This window comes from Hyaena hyaena, unplaced genomic scaffold (assembly GCF_003009895.1).
Source record: "Hyaena hyaena isolate Hyena2069 unplaced genomic scaffold, ASM300989v1 scaffold_65, whole genome shotgun sequence".
NCBI classification, from domain to species: domain Eukaryota; kingdom Metazoa; phylum Chordata; class Mammalia; order Carnivora; family Hyaenidae; genus Hyaena; species Hyaena hyaena.
In genome coordinates, this window is record NW_024080697.1 from 1,051,005 (window position 1) to 1,068,011 (window position 17,007).

The following is a 17,007-nucleotide window of genomic DNA, read 5'->3' on the forward strand; positions in this document are numbered from 1 at the left end:
GGCTTTTAGTGTCTCCTTTCCCTGTAGACACTTACTGGGTCCAGTGTCCTCTTTCCCTTCACATGGATGCTCGCTCTGGGTGGCACTGGAGCCTTGCTCATCCTGTGGCCTCCCCTGACCCACTACCAGCTGGTTTGTAGACTGAGGGCTTGGCCAGCCCCAGGGGGCTCTGCTGAGCTGGGCTGCCACTTTGCAAATGCCAGTCAGGACTGGTTTTATTCAGTTCTGGTCAGGCCTCCCTGCCCAAGTAAAGCCCTGTCTGGGCCGTGGCGTCAGTCCTGCTATCTGGGGGTGCTGCCAACCTGGGCCTCTCCCAGCGGGAAACCACAGAGGCCACTGGAAACAGCTGGCTGGAGCTACACACATGCACACACACAGACACACACAGTGTGCACACACACAGACACGGCGCTGACATGACCAGTGACATGTTTCTATTCGTTGACACAGACACATTCTGAACCATAAGGGACCACACAGTTATGGGAAGGCCGGGGGGTCAGGCAGCTGTGCCATTCATGCCCCAGACAGGCCCTTTAAGAAGAGGCTGCAGTAAAGTGATCAGGCTGCTAAGGTTAGGCCCTGGAAGAGGCAGTCACAGCTCAGCCAGACATCAGAGCAGAGGCAACACACATCCTCCCCCCCCACCCCCCACACCGCCCCAAAGTAAATGAGGCAACAGATAGGACAGAAAGGATTAGAGAATAAACAGAAGCAGAAAATCCCAAACTGCAAAACGCCCCCCCCTCCCCCCCCCCCACCAAACGTCAAAAACCAAAACTGAAGTCGTAACCATCTCTGCTCCAGCAGGCGGGAGCGGATCAGTGTTTGTACAGTGGGCTCAGCTCCAGGTTGAGATACAGCTCCTGGGCCTTGGGATGGAGCCCGGGGGAAATGACTGCTCTGGGCCTGGCCAGGGGGGAGGGGGACACCCTGAGGATCCCACCTTGCCTCCCAGTGTCCCCCGCGCCTGGTCCCCACCAGCACTTACACACACAGCGGCTCCTGGATGGGTCCAGCATGAGGCCAGGCCTGCAGGTGCACAGGTAGCTGCCCCTGGTGTTCACACATTCCGAGTCCTTGCACAGGCCCAGGGTCAGGCACTCATTGATATCTGCGGGGTTGGAGGAGGTGAGTGAGCACCCGCCCCACCAAGGCCCGATGGAGGGGAGGGGCCGGTGCAGAGCTCTTCACACATTTTCTCCAAAAAAAAAAAAAAAAGACAATAGAGCTGCCATGTGCCAGGTACCATGCGAGGTGGCTTACATATGATACCCCATTTAATTCTTATCAATAATTTTATCAAGTAGATCCACGTGGCTTCATTTTATAGGTGAGGAAGCAGGTTCCAGGAGTAACTTGCCCAGAGTCACCCAGCTAGTAAGTAGCATGCTGGGATACATACGAGGGGGGTGGATAAGGGCACAGTTCGGGTTGGAGGATGGGGAACCATCTGCCCAGCCCCTCCTATTCAGCCTTCCTGGAGAGACTCTGCAGGCCCCAAGATCTGGGGAACATATCCACAGTGGGCTGCAGGATGGAGGGGTCCAGCAAGGACGAGGGGGCAGGAGGCTGGAGGCAAGCACTGAGGGGCAGAGGGTTTGGAGGCTGTTTCCAGGAGGCGGAAGGCCTTAGGCAGACCACACACATCCTCCGAGACCAAGGGGACACAGTGCTGTTCTTCAAACAAGGGAGTGACATTAGCTTCCTTTGTGATCTCAAAAACATTTCATGCTGGAAACTTCTTCCTGCCAAGGGGAAATCCCAACCCTCACTCTAAGCTCCAAGAAGTCTTGGTGATGGGACCCTTGTTGACTATGGTAAGCATGGAAGATCTGTGAGGGGCACCCCCGCCTCCAGGGCCAGGAGATTAGCCAGTGTCACCTGCTCACACCTGCACTAAGCACAGGAATGAAGGGGTTAGAAGGTGGCCCAACTACTCTTTGGCAGGATACCCGATTGGGAGGGAGGTATCTGGGGAGATGCCACTGAGATCTAGGAAAGGGAACAGATCCATCTGCTCCTGGACTGTGGCCCTGGTGATGTATCTAAATATCTAAATGCAAATCTAACATGCCTCTGGGGTCCCCATTCACCTCCTAGAGGGAGCCCCTAAACCCTCACAGGGCATCCAATGCTCTCCATCATTTTCCCCACAGCCTGTGATGGGCAGCGGGCTCTGGTGAGGCCCTGGGAGATCTGTGTGGTCTCCCGTGGTCACACAGGCTGTACTCCAGGCAGCCCAAACTGTCCCTTTGTTTGTGCTGTTTCCTCGGCCTGGAATGCCTGCAGACCCTTTAGCTGGTCACCTCTATGCATTCTTTAAGTCTAGATCGGGTGACACCTGAAGCCCCTACTCCTACCCTTCCAGTCTGGGAAGGAGCCGCTACCATGTGATCCCACAGCACCCAGAGCTTCTTTCCAGCGAGAGCACTTCTTCCATAGTGTGTAATTGTTTAACTGGCTGTGTTCACCTGGGGTAGCCACCATGTTTATCTGTCACTGTGTACTAGCACCTCGCACAATGCGTGTAGTTCATGACAACACCCCAAAATTATCCTGTGGAAGGAGAGAAGGCTGGAGAGAGAGAGAAGGGTGATGCACACGGGTACAGAAGTGAGCAGATCTCTTCCCAGATATGGAGACCAAGACCACAGACATGGGAAAGGGGAGTTTTAAGGGGCAGAGCCTCCTGGGTGGGGCCTCTTGGCTTCTTATATCCCTGAGGCTCAGTGGAGGGAGGGCTGAGAGCTCACTTGAGGTCCTGGGAATAACTTTAATCCTGTTCACTGGGAAACCAGCCAGAGGGAGAGGCCACTGGGGACAGCTGAGATATGAATGGTCCTACTATACCCTCCAAGGGCAAAACTAAACACTTCTTTCTACACCCACTGTCCAGTCTACTAGTCCCCATTGCCCCCAGGGGAGTCTGACCTTCGGCTGGGTCAGAGGCCTACCCTTTTGCCTGGTCCAAGCACTTGATCCATGGTCCAGAAATCCCCTCTGGGCCTGGCACGCTAGCACAAGCCTAGCCCTCCCAGGACTTCCTCAGATCCCTCTCTCCTGAGGAAGCCTCCTGGGGGGAGGGGGTACCTAGGAAACCATCCGGGTCAATCCTCTGTCTCTAACTCAGCTTCATTCAAGGCAAGTCAGACAAACAGCAGTGTGTCTAGTTCTCCAAAGCAGAGGCTGCCTCAGCTCCCCACTGACCTCTGCCAGCCCCAGGAGCCTCCCAGCTGGAAGGCCCTGCTCATCTCTCCTATTGCCAGGCCCCCAACCAACAGGGACTCCCTGCTCAGAGCCTGACCAGCTCAGTGACAGCAGCTGCCCCTCAGTGAAGGCTTCTGGACCCTCAGTCATGCTGGTCCTATCCCCCATCCCCCCAGAACTCCCTATAGTGACAAAGCCATAGCTGAGACCCACTTCTCTCCCCTCTGTCCTAAGGTGCCTCTGGGCCTTGCCCCTCTGGGGGCTCTGGAATGCAGAGTGTTCCCGGCCCTGGCTGGCCTTAGACAGCCTGTCAGCCAGGCCAGCAAGGCCAAGGGCTAGACTTTATGGTCCCCTGTTCCCTCCCTCTTCCTCCTCCCTAGCTGTGGGAGTCAGGTGTGAGTAGCTGAAGGCACTATGTTGGGAACAGTCCACGGAGGTTCCCATCAACTCAGGCTGACTTGGTCCTGGAGTCAAAAGTCCTCCCAATATGGGGAGATTGGCCCAGGAAGTGAGTAAACATGTCGGGACCATGGCAGTGCCTGCACATACAGACCCACAGCTCTAGAGACCCACCTAGTCCAGGTCCAGTAGGGACGGTGGGGATGGGAGGAGGCACAGGCTCAGCTCCCGGGTCCTTTCTAGGCTTGCTCTATCATTATCCCCCCGACTTCCTTAGAACCCTGGAACCAGCAGCCCCCATAGCTCTCCCAAGCTGGGGCTTAGAAGTACCCAGAGAAGACCACTCCTTCTGTCTGGGGATGGGAGGTAGAGCCCTGGCATCATCAGATCTTCATCATTTCCCCTCCCCAAGCCCAGCCCTGGCCCCGTCATCCTTACCTTGGCAGTGAGTGAGATTCAGTCTCTTGTATCCTTGGGGACACTCCAGCTGGCCATTTTCAACCACCGGGGAGGCTAAGAAGTGAAGATATAGATGGGTGTCACTGGAAGGCCCTTGGGTTCCTCTGTCACCCATGCTGAAAAGTGGGGCACAACCCACTCCACAGCTGTTGAGACTCTGTCCCCCAAGTCACCACTGTGGGCAGTTGTGGTGACATCTTGACTGCAATCCCTTCCCTGGTTCTCACCAGGTTACCCTTGGCCCAACTTGCTCTAACTAGAAATGACACTCAGTGACTACATATCTTGAATATATCAATGTTATATACTATAAGGTGATTAAACAAACTTCATTTATTTATCTAATTTCTGTTTTGGTTTTCAAGTCATTATAGGTTTGTAAGAAGTTATGAAAAACAGTCACAGAGAGGTCCTGCCTGTCCGTCACCCCGTTTCTCCTAATGGTTACATCTTACATATCTATAGCTATCGTATTAGTTTTTAAACCCCTGGATACAACAATTCACAGTCTAATTTTTTTGATACGTGGTTTTAATGCCGCCATAGCCGACAAGGTATCTCAGCTCAAGATGGAGGAAGCCCATCGTTGACTGTACTCATGAAGCCACGCCATTCATTTTTCACTCATATCCACAAACTGTGTGATGCTGGTGTTGAAATTTGGCTGGTGGCTTTCCATCTCCCCTGAGGTCAGCTAGTGGTTCTTTTGAATGTAAGGGATATTAGAAAATTCTGGTTTTCCAGTTTTTTTTTTTTAAACGTTTTTATTTATTTCTAGGAGAGAGAGAGAGACAGCGTGAGCAGGGGAGGGTCAGAGAGACAGGGAGTCACAGACTGAAACAGGCTCCAGGCTCTGAGCTGGCAGTCAGCACAGAGCCCGACACGGGGCACGAACCCACGAACCGCGAGATCATGACCTAAGCGAAAGTCGGACGCTTAACCGACTAAGCCACCCAGGCGCCCCTGGTTTTCCAGTTTTTTAAGTGTGCAAATGGAGTTGGCTCATAGCAACAAATCCCATAATGATGGAACTGCTTCCAAATATCCATTTTCAAAAGGCTCTCTCTTACGGTATACATCTCTTAAACAGCAGTCCTGCCTGAAGTTAAAAGCAGACAGAACCAGGCAGATGTCTGACTCTAGATTGACCAACAAGGAAATAAGCCTCAGAATTCTGGTGCTGATACTCACCCTACCTGATTGTATAACATTCTCCTGTACACTAAAAAGAAAAAAGTGCTTTGAAAAAGAAAAACCTTGGAGGGATGGACTGGCATGTCAGCCTCCAAAGAAATACTTTGAAGGGTTTGGGTTTTGTTTTGTTTTTCTTGAAAAGCTCTAGTAGGTAGCATATTACTGACAGCCATCTGTCATCACAGAAAAAGGCAACAGATGTAGAACATTCCATAAAGATCCCATTCTAATTTACAGATCTTGTTTTACATAGTTAACTGCATGATGACTTCCTCTAGCAATTTGTCTCCTTCTGACTTCCACTTCCTTGTGGCAATAGCTTGCCTAGGAATGCTGCAGTGAGGGAATTTTCCACAGAGTGCTCTCCACCTCTAAGACTTCACCTGGATTCCTTTTTATTCCAGTCAGAGCATCAGCAACTACCCTTGCAGAGTTGTTGGAAAAGCTTGTTTTTATTCAAGGAGTCATTTACTGCATTTTCTGTTGGGAATATATGCCTTGTGATTGATCCTTTCTTCAGCAGTTTACAAAAAGACAATTCTTCATAAACTTTATTGTTGAAATGGATTCTTGCAAGTAGCAAGGGACATGTTAGAGATATCTATACTACCATTCAATCATACAGCAAAGTTTGAGCATCTTGGCGTTTTTAAATGTGTTTCTAATCCAGATAGCTTTTACTCTATCATTAGCTGCTGTTTCCTAGCACATTATACACTCAGGGCAAAGTCTGTTTTCTTCCTCCCTCCCTTCCTCCTTTCTTTCAAGTATGAGCAGGGGAGAGGGGCAGAGGGGGAGGGATAAAGAGAGAGAGAGAGAAAGAGAGAATCCCAAGCAGGCTCCATGCCCAGCAAGGAGCTCCATGTGGGGTTTGATCCCACAACCTGTGAGATCATGACCTGAGCCGAAATCAAGAGTTGGATTCTTAACTGACTGAGGCACCCAGGTACCCCCAGGGCAAAGTCTGTTATTAATGATATATTATTTCATAAAGCCTTCCTGATCATTTGGACCCTGGGATCCATTCTGGGTCACGTCTGAGAGGTCCTGATTATTTTTACTTTGGACAATGGTTGATTACATGTCAAAGGAGAAGTGGCAGCATTGAACTTAAAAAATGGTTACTTGGTGATTATGCTACTAGTATTATTTTGAATCTTGTTTCTTTGCAGGAAAATTTTTTAGTCATTTCTCCATTTGGTGAGGGTTGTTTTCATTACAACTTGACACTATATTTGAAAAACCCCATAAACCCAGCACTGTTGTGTGTTACGTATTGTGATATGCCAAATACAAACATGAGAGGCGCCATGTTTCCCTGGAACACTGCTCTTCCCCCAGGACACACCACATGCCAAACATGACCTCCGACAGTCTGCCATACAGACTGAGCAAAGATATAAATTCGTAAAGCTTAGTTTTTTTTAACGTTAAAAAGAAATCATCAGTTGAGATGGTAAAACCTTTTCCCGCTATGGACAACAGTCTTGCTCAGGGTTTACAGATCCTTCCATGGTGGGGACTGGGCTCCGGCCCAGTGGTGATAAATGAGGATTCTGAACACGCGGATACTGAGAGGGATGGGAGCGAGGCTGGGAAACGTCAGCGCCCCTGGCACGGGGCCCGGTGGCATCAGCTGAGGCCAGGGAGGAGAAGGAGAGGGGAAGTTGTTTGCAGAAACTCAGAAAGCCAGCTGATTAGATGCAGCTTGCAAACATTATGAGGAGCAGAAGGTGGGAAAGAATAATGTGAGGCCGATGCCAGAACATCTGGATGGTGCTTTGGAGCTGCAAGGCCGCTGGTACAGGGAATCCTGTTTCCCACACAATCACCCTGCAAGGCAGGGAGCAGGATCCCCATTTTGCAGATTAGGAAAGCGAAGCTCAGAGGGGGTGGAGTAGCAGCTGAACTTGTCTCTGGCTGCGAAGGCCACATCCCTCATGTGCCACTCTGCTGAAAGCGGGAGCAAGAGAGGGGACCAGGAGGCCAGGGCGGCACCGAGATTTCAGGGGGGAATCATGAGGCTGAAGGACCCTGCTTCCTCGACGAGTGGGAGATGAGTGGTGGGAGCTGGGATTACAGCCAGGAACCAGGGCGGAGCAGCGGCGGGCACCTGCAGGCACCGCGAGAACCTGGGAGTATGTAACCTGAGAGGAGCTGTGTTCATTCATTCATCCAGATTTATGTGCTTTCCTTATAATAAAGTGATTTCTTCCTCAGAAGGCTCTGCCCTCTTGCTAGCCTTAAGAGAAACTGTTGGGAGCACCTGGGGGGGCTCAGTCGGTTAGGTTAAGCATCTGACTTTAGCTCAGGTCATGATCCGGTGGTTTGTCGGGTGGAGCCACTCGTCAGGCTCTGTGCTGACAGCTCCAAGCCTGAGACTGCTTTGGATTCTGTGTCTCCCTCTCTCTCTGCCCCCTACCCTGCTCAGGCTCTGTCTCTCTCCCTCTCAAAAAGAAATAAACGTTAAAAAAAGAAAGAAGAAAAGAGAAACTGTTGGGAGGACAACCATTTGTGAAGGCAGGCTTCCAGAGAGGAATGCATTTCAAAACCACTGTCCCCGGTGAAATTCCCATTTTGCCAGCAACCCAGACGTGATCCCAAAGAGGGCCCTGAGAACCCTCCCCACACCTCAGAGAGGCTACCTATGAGCTTCTCTGCAGCATCCAGTCTAGAAAAGTCAGCCTCAATCTCATTGGGGGATAGAAGGCTGAAGTTTATTTTATTAAGTTCATTTACTTATTTTTTAGCTAGCTAGCTAGCTAAATAGAATCCCAAGCAGTTTCTGAGTTGTTAGCACAGAGCCTGATGTGGGGCTTGATCTCATGAACTGTGAGACCATGATCTCAGCTGAAACCAAGAGTCGGACACTTAACTGACTGAGCCACCCAGATGCCCCTAGAAGGCTGAAGTTTAGACGGCCATGTGGAAGGGAGAACCTTGGCTCAGGTGGAACTAGCACCTACCCAGGGCTCTGGGAATGACCTGGGCAGTCAGTGAGCTGTGATTCACGGTGAGGGGGTGGAGGGCAGGCACCCCTACCCCTGCCACCCACACTAGGTTGCCTCCCAAGTGCTCTCATCACACTCAGGCCTTCCTTTTGCATGACACTTAAAATGCTGTGTTCTGACCGCCTGTTTGCTTGCCCATCTCCCCCGCTAAAGCGTAAGCTTCTTGAGTTCAGGGACCTTGTCTTCACTGTTGCCACATCTCTAGACATAGAACACTATAGGCACTTAGTCAAAATGGGATGACTAATAATAGCAAACACTAAAATGGCACTTACTATGGGCCAGGCTTTATTATAAAGTCCTTACGTGTATTAACTTATTTAATCCTCATGACAGCCCTTGAGGGGACTTACTGATACTATCCCCATTTTATGGATAAGCAAACTGAAGTCCAGAGAGATTAGGAAACAGGCCCAAGTTCTCCGAGCTGGTGGATGGCCCGGGGATTATGAATCCAGGCAGTCTGCCTCCCGAGCATAAATTCTGAGCCATTCCTCTCTACTGCCTCCAAATACATAAATCCATGAACTCATGACAAGCCTCAGGAGTTGTCTAGGTAAGGAATCCTAGGGTCTGCGGGCTACAGGGAGATGTGTGCCCATTAGGACGTCTATCACCCTTCTCTCTTCCCTTTTTTTAAACAAGGGATCAGGAGAGCGAATGGGAAAAACAAAGGCAGCGGTATCCAGACGGAGGTCAGAAGAACTAATCAGATGTTGGGCAAATGCCCCCAAGGTCTACAACCAAAGTGCCACGCAGAGTCAGTAAAGGCAATGGGGAAGAACCCTCCTACCTCTTATGGCCCCTCAACCAACACAAGGAGAAGACAGCAGGTTGGAAAGCAGAGAGAGGTTGGTCTGGAAATCTAGGAGCTAAGCCATGCTTCCCACGGGCGCTTCACAGAGAAATGTGGAGAGCTGCCGGTGACCTTGCAGTTGGGCCTCTTAGGCCTGAGAAAGCCCAAGCAGCTGCTGAGGGGTCAGCCGGGAACAACCTGAACTCCAAGGAGTCTGAGCATCACAAAATGTCCATGAAGCCTGTAGGGCAGGCATGTGTACCTTTCTTGGTATGGAAATCCAGGCCACGTGGGCCAGAACCTCCCGTCTCCTGGCCCCTGACCCCTGCCCTGTCCACTCACTGCTGCACCTGAGCTAACTCACACACCGGGGAAGGAAGCAGATGGGCCCCTCGCTGCAGCCTGCCCCTGCCCCACTGTCTCTCTCCCCTGGCTGCTGGGACTCCCAGGGAGGTCTCAACAAGGACAGACTAATTGCTGGAGACAGTTTTGGCCCTGACTCCACGACAGAGTTCAGGGAGGAGATGGTGGAGACATATGTCTGGCCATGGAGCTGTTTACAATCTACGCTGATCTCAGCCTGTGATGACAGATGGCCACAGCAGGGACTTGCAGAGGGTGCCCTGCCACACACGCCTCTCCCGGAGGACAGACACACACACACCCCTGGACAAGGCGAAGCTTGATGCTCTAGGTCACATACGTGCATCGGTGCTGAACGCTCCAGGTGCAAACCTCAGGTGGGTAAGCTGGGAAGAAACTTCTGCTCCCCCAGAGCACTGGAAGGAGTGTGGGTCCTGGGGCAGCCAGACCCACACTGAATTCCTGGCTCTCCGCTGACTAGCTGGGTGACCTGGAACCACTTTTCTTAACCTGTTTCAGTCTTGATTTTTTCATCTGTACAAGCGGGGACAGAAACTCCGTTTCATGCTTGTGAAGGTCAATTATCTGAAACAATCAGTGTCAGACTGAAGCTAGCACCGTGCCTGGCAAAGTCCCTGCGGAACACTCAGTTCCTCCCTCTTCCTTTCCTCCTTCCTTCCTTTCCTCCTTCCTTCCTTTCCTCCTTCCTTCCTTCCTACTTCCCTCCCTCCCTCCCTCCTCCCTTCCTTTTTCCCCTCCTCCCTTCCTTTTTCCCTTCCTCCCTTCCTTTTTCCCTTCCTCCCTCCTCCCTTCCTTTTTCCCCTCCTCCCTTCCTTTTTCCCCTCCTCCCTTCCTTTTTCCCTTCCTCCCTTCCTTTTTCCCTTCCTCCCTTCCTTTTTCCCTTCCTTCCTTCCTTCCTTCCTTCCTTCTTCCTTCCTTCCTTCCTTCCTAACACAGTTTCAAGGACAGCAAGCTAGCTGCTGCCCCTCACTGGCTGGAGACACTTGGGCAAATTACTCAACCTCTCTGAGTTTGTTATCAGTAAAATGTGGAGGACAATTCCTTCCTTGGGGCTACTGTGAATACTACTGTGCAGAAACCCTGAGCATGGTACCTGTCACATGTTGGTGATTATTATAACATTCCTTATTCCAGATTTTCTGCTTGGTGAAGTCCTAATGGACCCCCTCAAGGATTGTGGAAATTCCACCCAAAGTTGAGCTCTGACTGCTTCCTTGGGGCAGCACCAGAGCCAAAGTGGGTGTCTTGGTTACCACAAGCAGCAAGGTAGAGAGGGGTCTGGTCAGACCCTTGGCCCAGAGAGGTGCCACTCCAGCCAGCCCCACCGCAGCCCCCCCCCGGACCTCTCCAGGCCAGAGATGCCACGTGTTGGTGACACTGATCTGGGGTAAGGAGGGCGCTAACTTGATCTGAGGCACAGTTCCCAGGAGGCCTCAAGTCCCTTGGAAGAAGATTTCAGAACATCCCTGAGCCAAAGAAACACAGCTTTTTCTTCAGCCCAACAACTGGAATTCTGGAAAAAAAAACAACAACCCATTTCTTTAGGGCAAGAGACTGGGCGTCTCACCCAGAGTCCCAGAGAACAGGAGCCCCACCCCAGCACAGCTGCTCCCTAAGCCGGGGTCCTCCGCCTGAGCAAATTCTCCAAGCCAAGTGCACAAGAAGCCATATAGAAGGAAGGTTACAGCTGCTTAGGGGCAGGGGTCTCAGGTCACATGGACACAATTTCCTCTTCTGTAAAATGAAGACGGTCGCACCCAGCTCCCAGAGATGTGGTTAGGGTGCAGGGGAATGAGGAAGCACTCAGCGAGGTGCCTGGCACTTATTAAGTGCTCTGAAGAAACGGTTGCTAACAATGATGGTGATGATAACGACTTTGCTGCTGTGACTTGCTCTGTGGCACTCTCTGCCTCAAATCCTGCCAGTTGCTTGTATCCCCTCACACACCCACCCTCCCCAGGGCCTGGCCTCACCTGAAGCGGTCCCTGTGGGCAAGGGCCCTGGTAAAACGAAGGCAAATCAAAGCTTTCTCTCTACTGAGGGTTTCAAATATATTTGCAGACACATATATAAACCTCCACTCTTTCAAAAATAAATTTCTTTTCCCAACTCCTTCTATGAACCTGTTCTTAGCAGCAAACTCTCTGCAGCAGGGAGCTAAGTACCTCTGGGCACACCCCATTATATCATTGGGTTTTGATAAGCTACAGTTTTTGGTTTTTGTGCTTTTTTTTTGTTTTTGTTTTTGAGAGAGAGAGAGCATGCCCACAAGCTGGGGAGAGGGGCAGGGGGAAAGAGAGAGAGAATCTCAAGCAGGCTCCATGCTGAGCATGGAGACTGATGTGGGGCTTGATCTCATGTGGGGCTTGATCTCACAACACTGGGATTGTGACCTGAGCTGAAATCAAGAGCCGGATGCTCAACCAACTGAGCCACCCTGGTGCCCCCAATAAGCCGCAGTTTTTAATAAGCCGTTCCTTGAGCAATGCTCACCAGAAACATCCGTACATTGGCTTTAGCCCTCCAGACCCACAGGAAGCTACCAGCTTCTCTCTGGGACAATTCTTTCAACGCATCTCCGTGAACTCTTAGGCCTGAGCTGCAGGTAGCTTCCCTGCCTGTCTCTTCAATCCCAATCTTCTTGAGGGATGTCCTTTGGGCACAAATGACTCACGACATACAACCCTGGGCAGCCCCCTCCTGGCTGTGAACTCCTACTCTAACGTCCTGAGTTTTGCTGTCTGTGGGTAGAACCAACTCTCCCCGCGATGATTAGGGAGATCTTGGTCAGCTGGGAATCAGACACTCTGTGGTCTGAAGCCTTGCTCCCCTGTCCTAGCTGTGTGACCTCGGACAAGTTGCCTGGCCCTCTCTGAGCTTCATTCTCCTCATTCGTCAAGTGGGGATAAAGACTCTTAGCTTGCAGGTAGTTTCAACGATTTAGTGAGATAAGGCAGGTGAAGAGTCCAGCATAGTGTAAAAGTTCAGCATCCAGTGGCTATTATTATTTTTAAGATGGAAAGATGCAGAACTGCCTCAAGGAGCAGAGAATCAGCAGTCCCCAGAGGTACACGGAGGGGCTCGGGTTTTGAGGTGAACTCATCCCATGCCAGGCGGATGGACGGATGGACAGCTGGAGCCCACCACTGCGGGCTGAGAGCAGAGTGCCAGCCCCGCCTGTCCCGGCGAAGGGCCTTGGCGTTGACATAGCCAGTGCCAAGCCAGATGGGACAGCGGCCAACTTTCCAGTTAACCCAGATGTCTGTCTTTCTCAGACTAAAACTCCAAAATGTGGCCTCAATCAAAGTGGCTTTTGAGGGCTGTGTGCTCTTTGGACCCAGCAAGGGACAGCAGAAGCTTCGAAAACTCCCAAGGGTTAGGAAGACGTGGCTGGGGCTGGGTCCTGGAAGGTCAGCTGTATCTGTCACTCAGAGTGGAGGGAGAAGGGAGGGGATCATAGGCTCCCTGAGCCATTGCCCTGAGGAAGAGGAATTTTTCCCAGGAAGAAAAGGGATTTGTCTGTGTCATGTAAAGAAGCCTTTGAGAGAATCCTTTTCCTCATGAGAAATAGCATCATTCTGCAGGAGCCTTCTATGACAGTCCAGCATGGGGCCTCAGAAGCCCAGAGGTGACTTAGGGGAAGCCACGAAGTCCCATAGCTCCCTGGCTGTTGGCTTTATTACCCCTCTCACCCCCTGATCCTGCTAGATGAATTGAGGAATGGCAAAGTCCTTCCCTGAGGGACACAGCCTCATTGCATCAGAAGAGAAATAGAGGCTCAAAGGGGCAAAGCCACCAGGCCCAGGAATGTTCTAGAACCCAGAAGCCCTGCCTATCTTGCCAACCATTCCCAAACCCCCTCCAGCAGCTCACCCTTTCTTCTTCTGTCTCTTGCATGGTAGTCTGCTAGTCATGCCTACTTAGAGAAACATCCCCCACCCGCAGCCCCAGGCTCAGGCGTGGAGCTAGGTGTCTGGCACCCTGTCAACACAAACAGGGCTCCTCAGTCTTAGCCTGCTTCTATACAATGCCCAGCTGCACTTTAATGTGTTTTAAATGTTTGCATTCCCTGGTCTTTGTTATTTCTTGCTTGGTGTGTTGGAATGCTTGACATTCCAGGGTTTGCACCCTGGTGCCCAGCTTGCTGAGATGTGCTGCATGCAGTGGGGGAAGGGGGTGGGAGGCACTCACTGGGCCAGGGAGGAGGTGAGGGCACACACTTGGGTGTGCTGTGCTCTAGGAACTGTTCCTCACTCTCTTGGTCTCACCTGCCTATGCAATTTCCTTGGGTTGTTAAGCTCTTTCCTGTCTTATTGGCCTACTCTAATAATTCTTCATCTCTCATCCTGGATGTCACCTCCTATAAGAAGCTCTGCCTGAGCCACGAGTTTGAGTTAGGATCCCCTGCTGTGCCGGGAACGGAGGTGAAGGTTGTGCACTGCACAAAAGCACCACATCTACGAGAATCACTGGCATCCTAGATTTGTATTTGTAAAGACCGTTTTGAACAAATGGAAGTAGAACCTTTCTCTAATTTGTACAAAGGTGCTATAGGACCTATCCGTGGTCCCAGTTCTGCTGTCTGTGTTCCCACAGCATGTGACATTTGTCTGGTTAGTGCTACCTGTTTATGCCCCCCCACACCTCAGACTGTAAGCTTGGAGAAAGGAGGCACTGCTTCTGCCTCATTCTCCACTGTCTTTCCAGGGCTTGCACACTTAGGGGCACTTCACTTAGGGTGCTTCATTAATGTAAATATCTGTTGACTGAATGGAATGTGGGATATGGAAATCTCAAGGGTGGACCTAACTAGAAGGAACAGAATTGAGCTGGAGCGGGGAGTCGGGGTGGGAGGGGGTGGGAGAGGGGGTGGGAGAGGGGGTGGAGAGGAAAAGTGCTGAAAACATCTCTGACCTGCAGGGGGAGATGCTGAGCAGTTCAAGGCCTTGCCCCTGCCCCACCCCCTACCCCAGCCATGAGCCAGTGGGTCCATTCCCTTTTCCTGTTCTAGAGGGATACTTTTTAATAATTATAACAACAACTACTGCTCACTGACCTAATGCTAAGGACATGCATCATCTACTCCACAGCAGTCCTACTGGCACTACTAGTGCCTCCATTGTGCAGATTGGAGCCGGCGCAGGGAAGAGGCCAGTCACCAGAGCTGGGACTGGTACCTGCAATCTGCTGCGTGCTTGAGGCTGGATGCTTAATGCTACCCTCTGCCGCTTCCCCAAAAGTTCCATCACACTCCAAAACCATCCATAATTATTTTCAATTTGGAAAATTCGGTCACTGCCCCACACCAAGTCTGAAGTTAGGAACAGCCCTGTCCCTCCCACCTTTAGGCTCTGGGCCAGGCCCCCTACAGAGCCAACCCACCAAGTCAGTTGTTGACAGGCAAAAGAAATACATGCCAGGCCTGGGCCTGGGCCCAGGAGTGGGGCCTGGGGGAGAAGACAGGCTGAGGGGGCTGAAGCCGTACTCAGGCACAGGCCCCTCACCACCCAGCTGTAAGGTAGGCGTCTATGAATAGGCATTTTGCTGACTCTAACATCCTCCGTGTTTTGCGCACACAGGCACCTGGTAAGTATTTGCTGAATAAATGAACGAACAATCGAATGAATGAATACAGGTTAGGTTTTCCCACCATCCAAAAGAGGGCGGGGAACTGGGTTGCCCATATCCCAAGGCAGAGGACATTCTGGGACAGACACTCAACCCTGAGTTGGAAACGGGAAATGAGGAGGTGAGGAGGAGGCCTGGGGGCCCTTTCAGCGAAAGAATGAGGGAAACACTAAGTCACTAAATCAAGACCACTGAGCCCCCAGGTAGAAGGGGGCCAGCATGGGACAGGATCCCTAAAATCTGAGAACAACTAGCAAGAGGGAGGAACCCCTCCCAGGCAATCAGACATAGCAGGTAGTCCGGGCTGCAAGTGGGCCTGAGCTATCTGAGCTGTCAGGCCTCAGCCACCAGCCAGAAGCACCCTCAGGGCAGCTCTGGAAAGCCCACCCAGTTTACCAGCCTGTTCTACCTGTCCAGCCTCTGAGACCCTGATGGGAGATGATGTGAAGGCCAGGCCTTGGGAAAGCTTCACCCTAGACCCTGGCACCTAGCACTCACCTGGTCTGGGTGGACATGGGGCACATGAGGTCACCCCCCAGAAGGCGCCCACGCTGCCGCAGCAATCCTCTTGGGCAGTGAGCTCCAGCAAGGGGTTGGCACACTGGAAAAGAGGCCATGGACTCCTGTCAAACCCTCCCCTCCCATGCACAGAGATGTTCCCGGAAAACCTGAGACAGGACCTCAACCCCAATGTCCTGCTACGGGCTGCCTCCACCCAAGGGAGGAGAGAAGAGAGTCAGGTGATGTCCTGGAAGGGAACAGAGAAACCTGCAGTCCATCCACCAAACCCTAAACCTGGGGGCAGGGCACACACCAGAGCAGAAAAGATCCACTCTGTGCAGGTCTGCAAACCACCCCCTTCCATGTCCCCACCCCACAGATGGCTTTCCTCCATCAAACTCCAGGGAGCTATAGGGGTCACTCACCATGCAGGCCTTCCCCATGAATAGGGTCTAGGCTCAGGGACACTACAAGTTGAGAGGCCAAGGAGGATCTGGGGACTCAGAGTCTATCCCTTGGCTGCTCCCTACCTCCTCCAGTTCCCTAACTTTAGGAGAGATTTCTGGAAACACCAAAATGCAACCCCAACAAAAACCATCCTGAGTCTGGCTTGGCCCATAGTGTTAGATGCTTGGACTCAGAAAAACTCACCTGATTTCCCATCACTGACTATGGATGCCTTCGGGGGGGGGGATGACTTTCATCTTTTACTCCTAAGGCTTTAGGATTTAACCTGCCTTTTCTAATTCCCTATCTCTGTGGCCCTAATCTCAACTGAATACCAAACTCTTTCTTGTCTGATGTAACAGACCTACTGTTCATGCACCCGGAGCCCTGGGCTCGGCTCCAGGAGACGCCCGGATTTACTGGGAGCAGAGGATGCCGATGCCCTTCCAGAGGGGGGGCTCTTTTGAGTCCTCTTCAGCATGCCTGGCACTGACAAGTGTCCAGTAGAGCCCAGGTAGTAAGGAGCCCTCTCCTCACTCAGGCCATTTTATGCTCTGATCTTTCCCGTATGAGGAATAGAAGACTGCAGACATCCGTTCCATAGGACGAGGAGGAGATGGGGAAGGAGAAGGGGCAGAATGAAGGGCAGTGACTATTCTAGAAGCCCTCTGGGCTGAGGCAGGGGATGCAATCTCACCTGTCCATTCACAGAGCTCAGATAACAGCGGCCCAGCAGCCCCGGAGGCCTGGGTGCTACCGGGGGCGGTGGCTGAGGGGCCTCTCCAGCCCGGGTGGGAATGCTGTTGCTGTCCCAGTGGCTGTGGCGGGGGCTGGCGGGGAGCCGGAGCGAGGGTCTGGTCTCCACGCTGTTCTCCTCCGGGGCTTCGCCCCGCACCCGTGCCACCTGGTGGACCTGCACAGAGGCCTCCGGCGGGTGGTGAATGTGCACCTTCACCAAGGAGGGGTTCACAGAGGCTG

The 17,007-nt window shown here is 52.0% G+C and overlaps 1 protein-coding gene across 1 annotated transcript in view; it reads right to left on the minus strand.

Moving 5' to 3' along the window:
* Positions 1-17,007, minus strand: part of LTBP2 (latent transforming growth factor beta binding protein 2) — a 103,817-nt gene that overhangs the window by 33,167 nt on the left and 53,643 nt on the right. Inside the window, 4 exon segments of the mRNA XM_039232223.1 lie at positions 992-1,114; positions 4,048-4,122; positions 15,580-15,682; positions 16,727-17,004. Of these exon segments, the coding sequence (XP_039088154.1) occupies positions 992-1,114; positions 4,048-4,122; positions 15,580-15,682; positions 16,727-17,004 (579 nt within the window).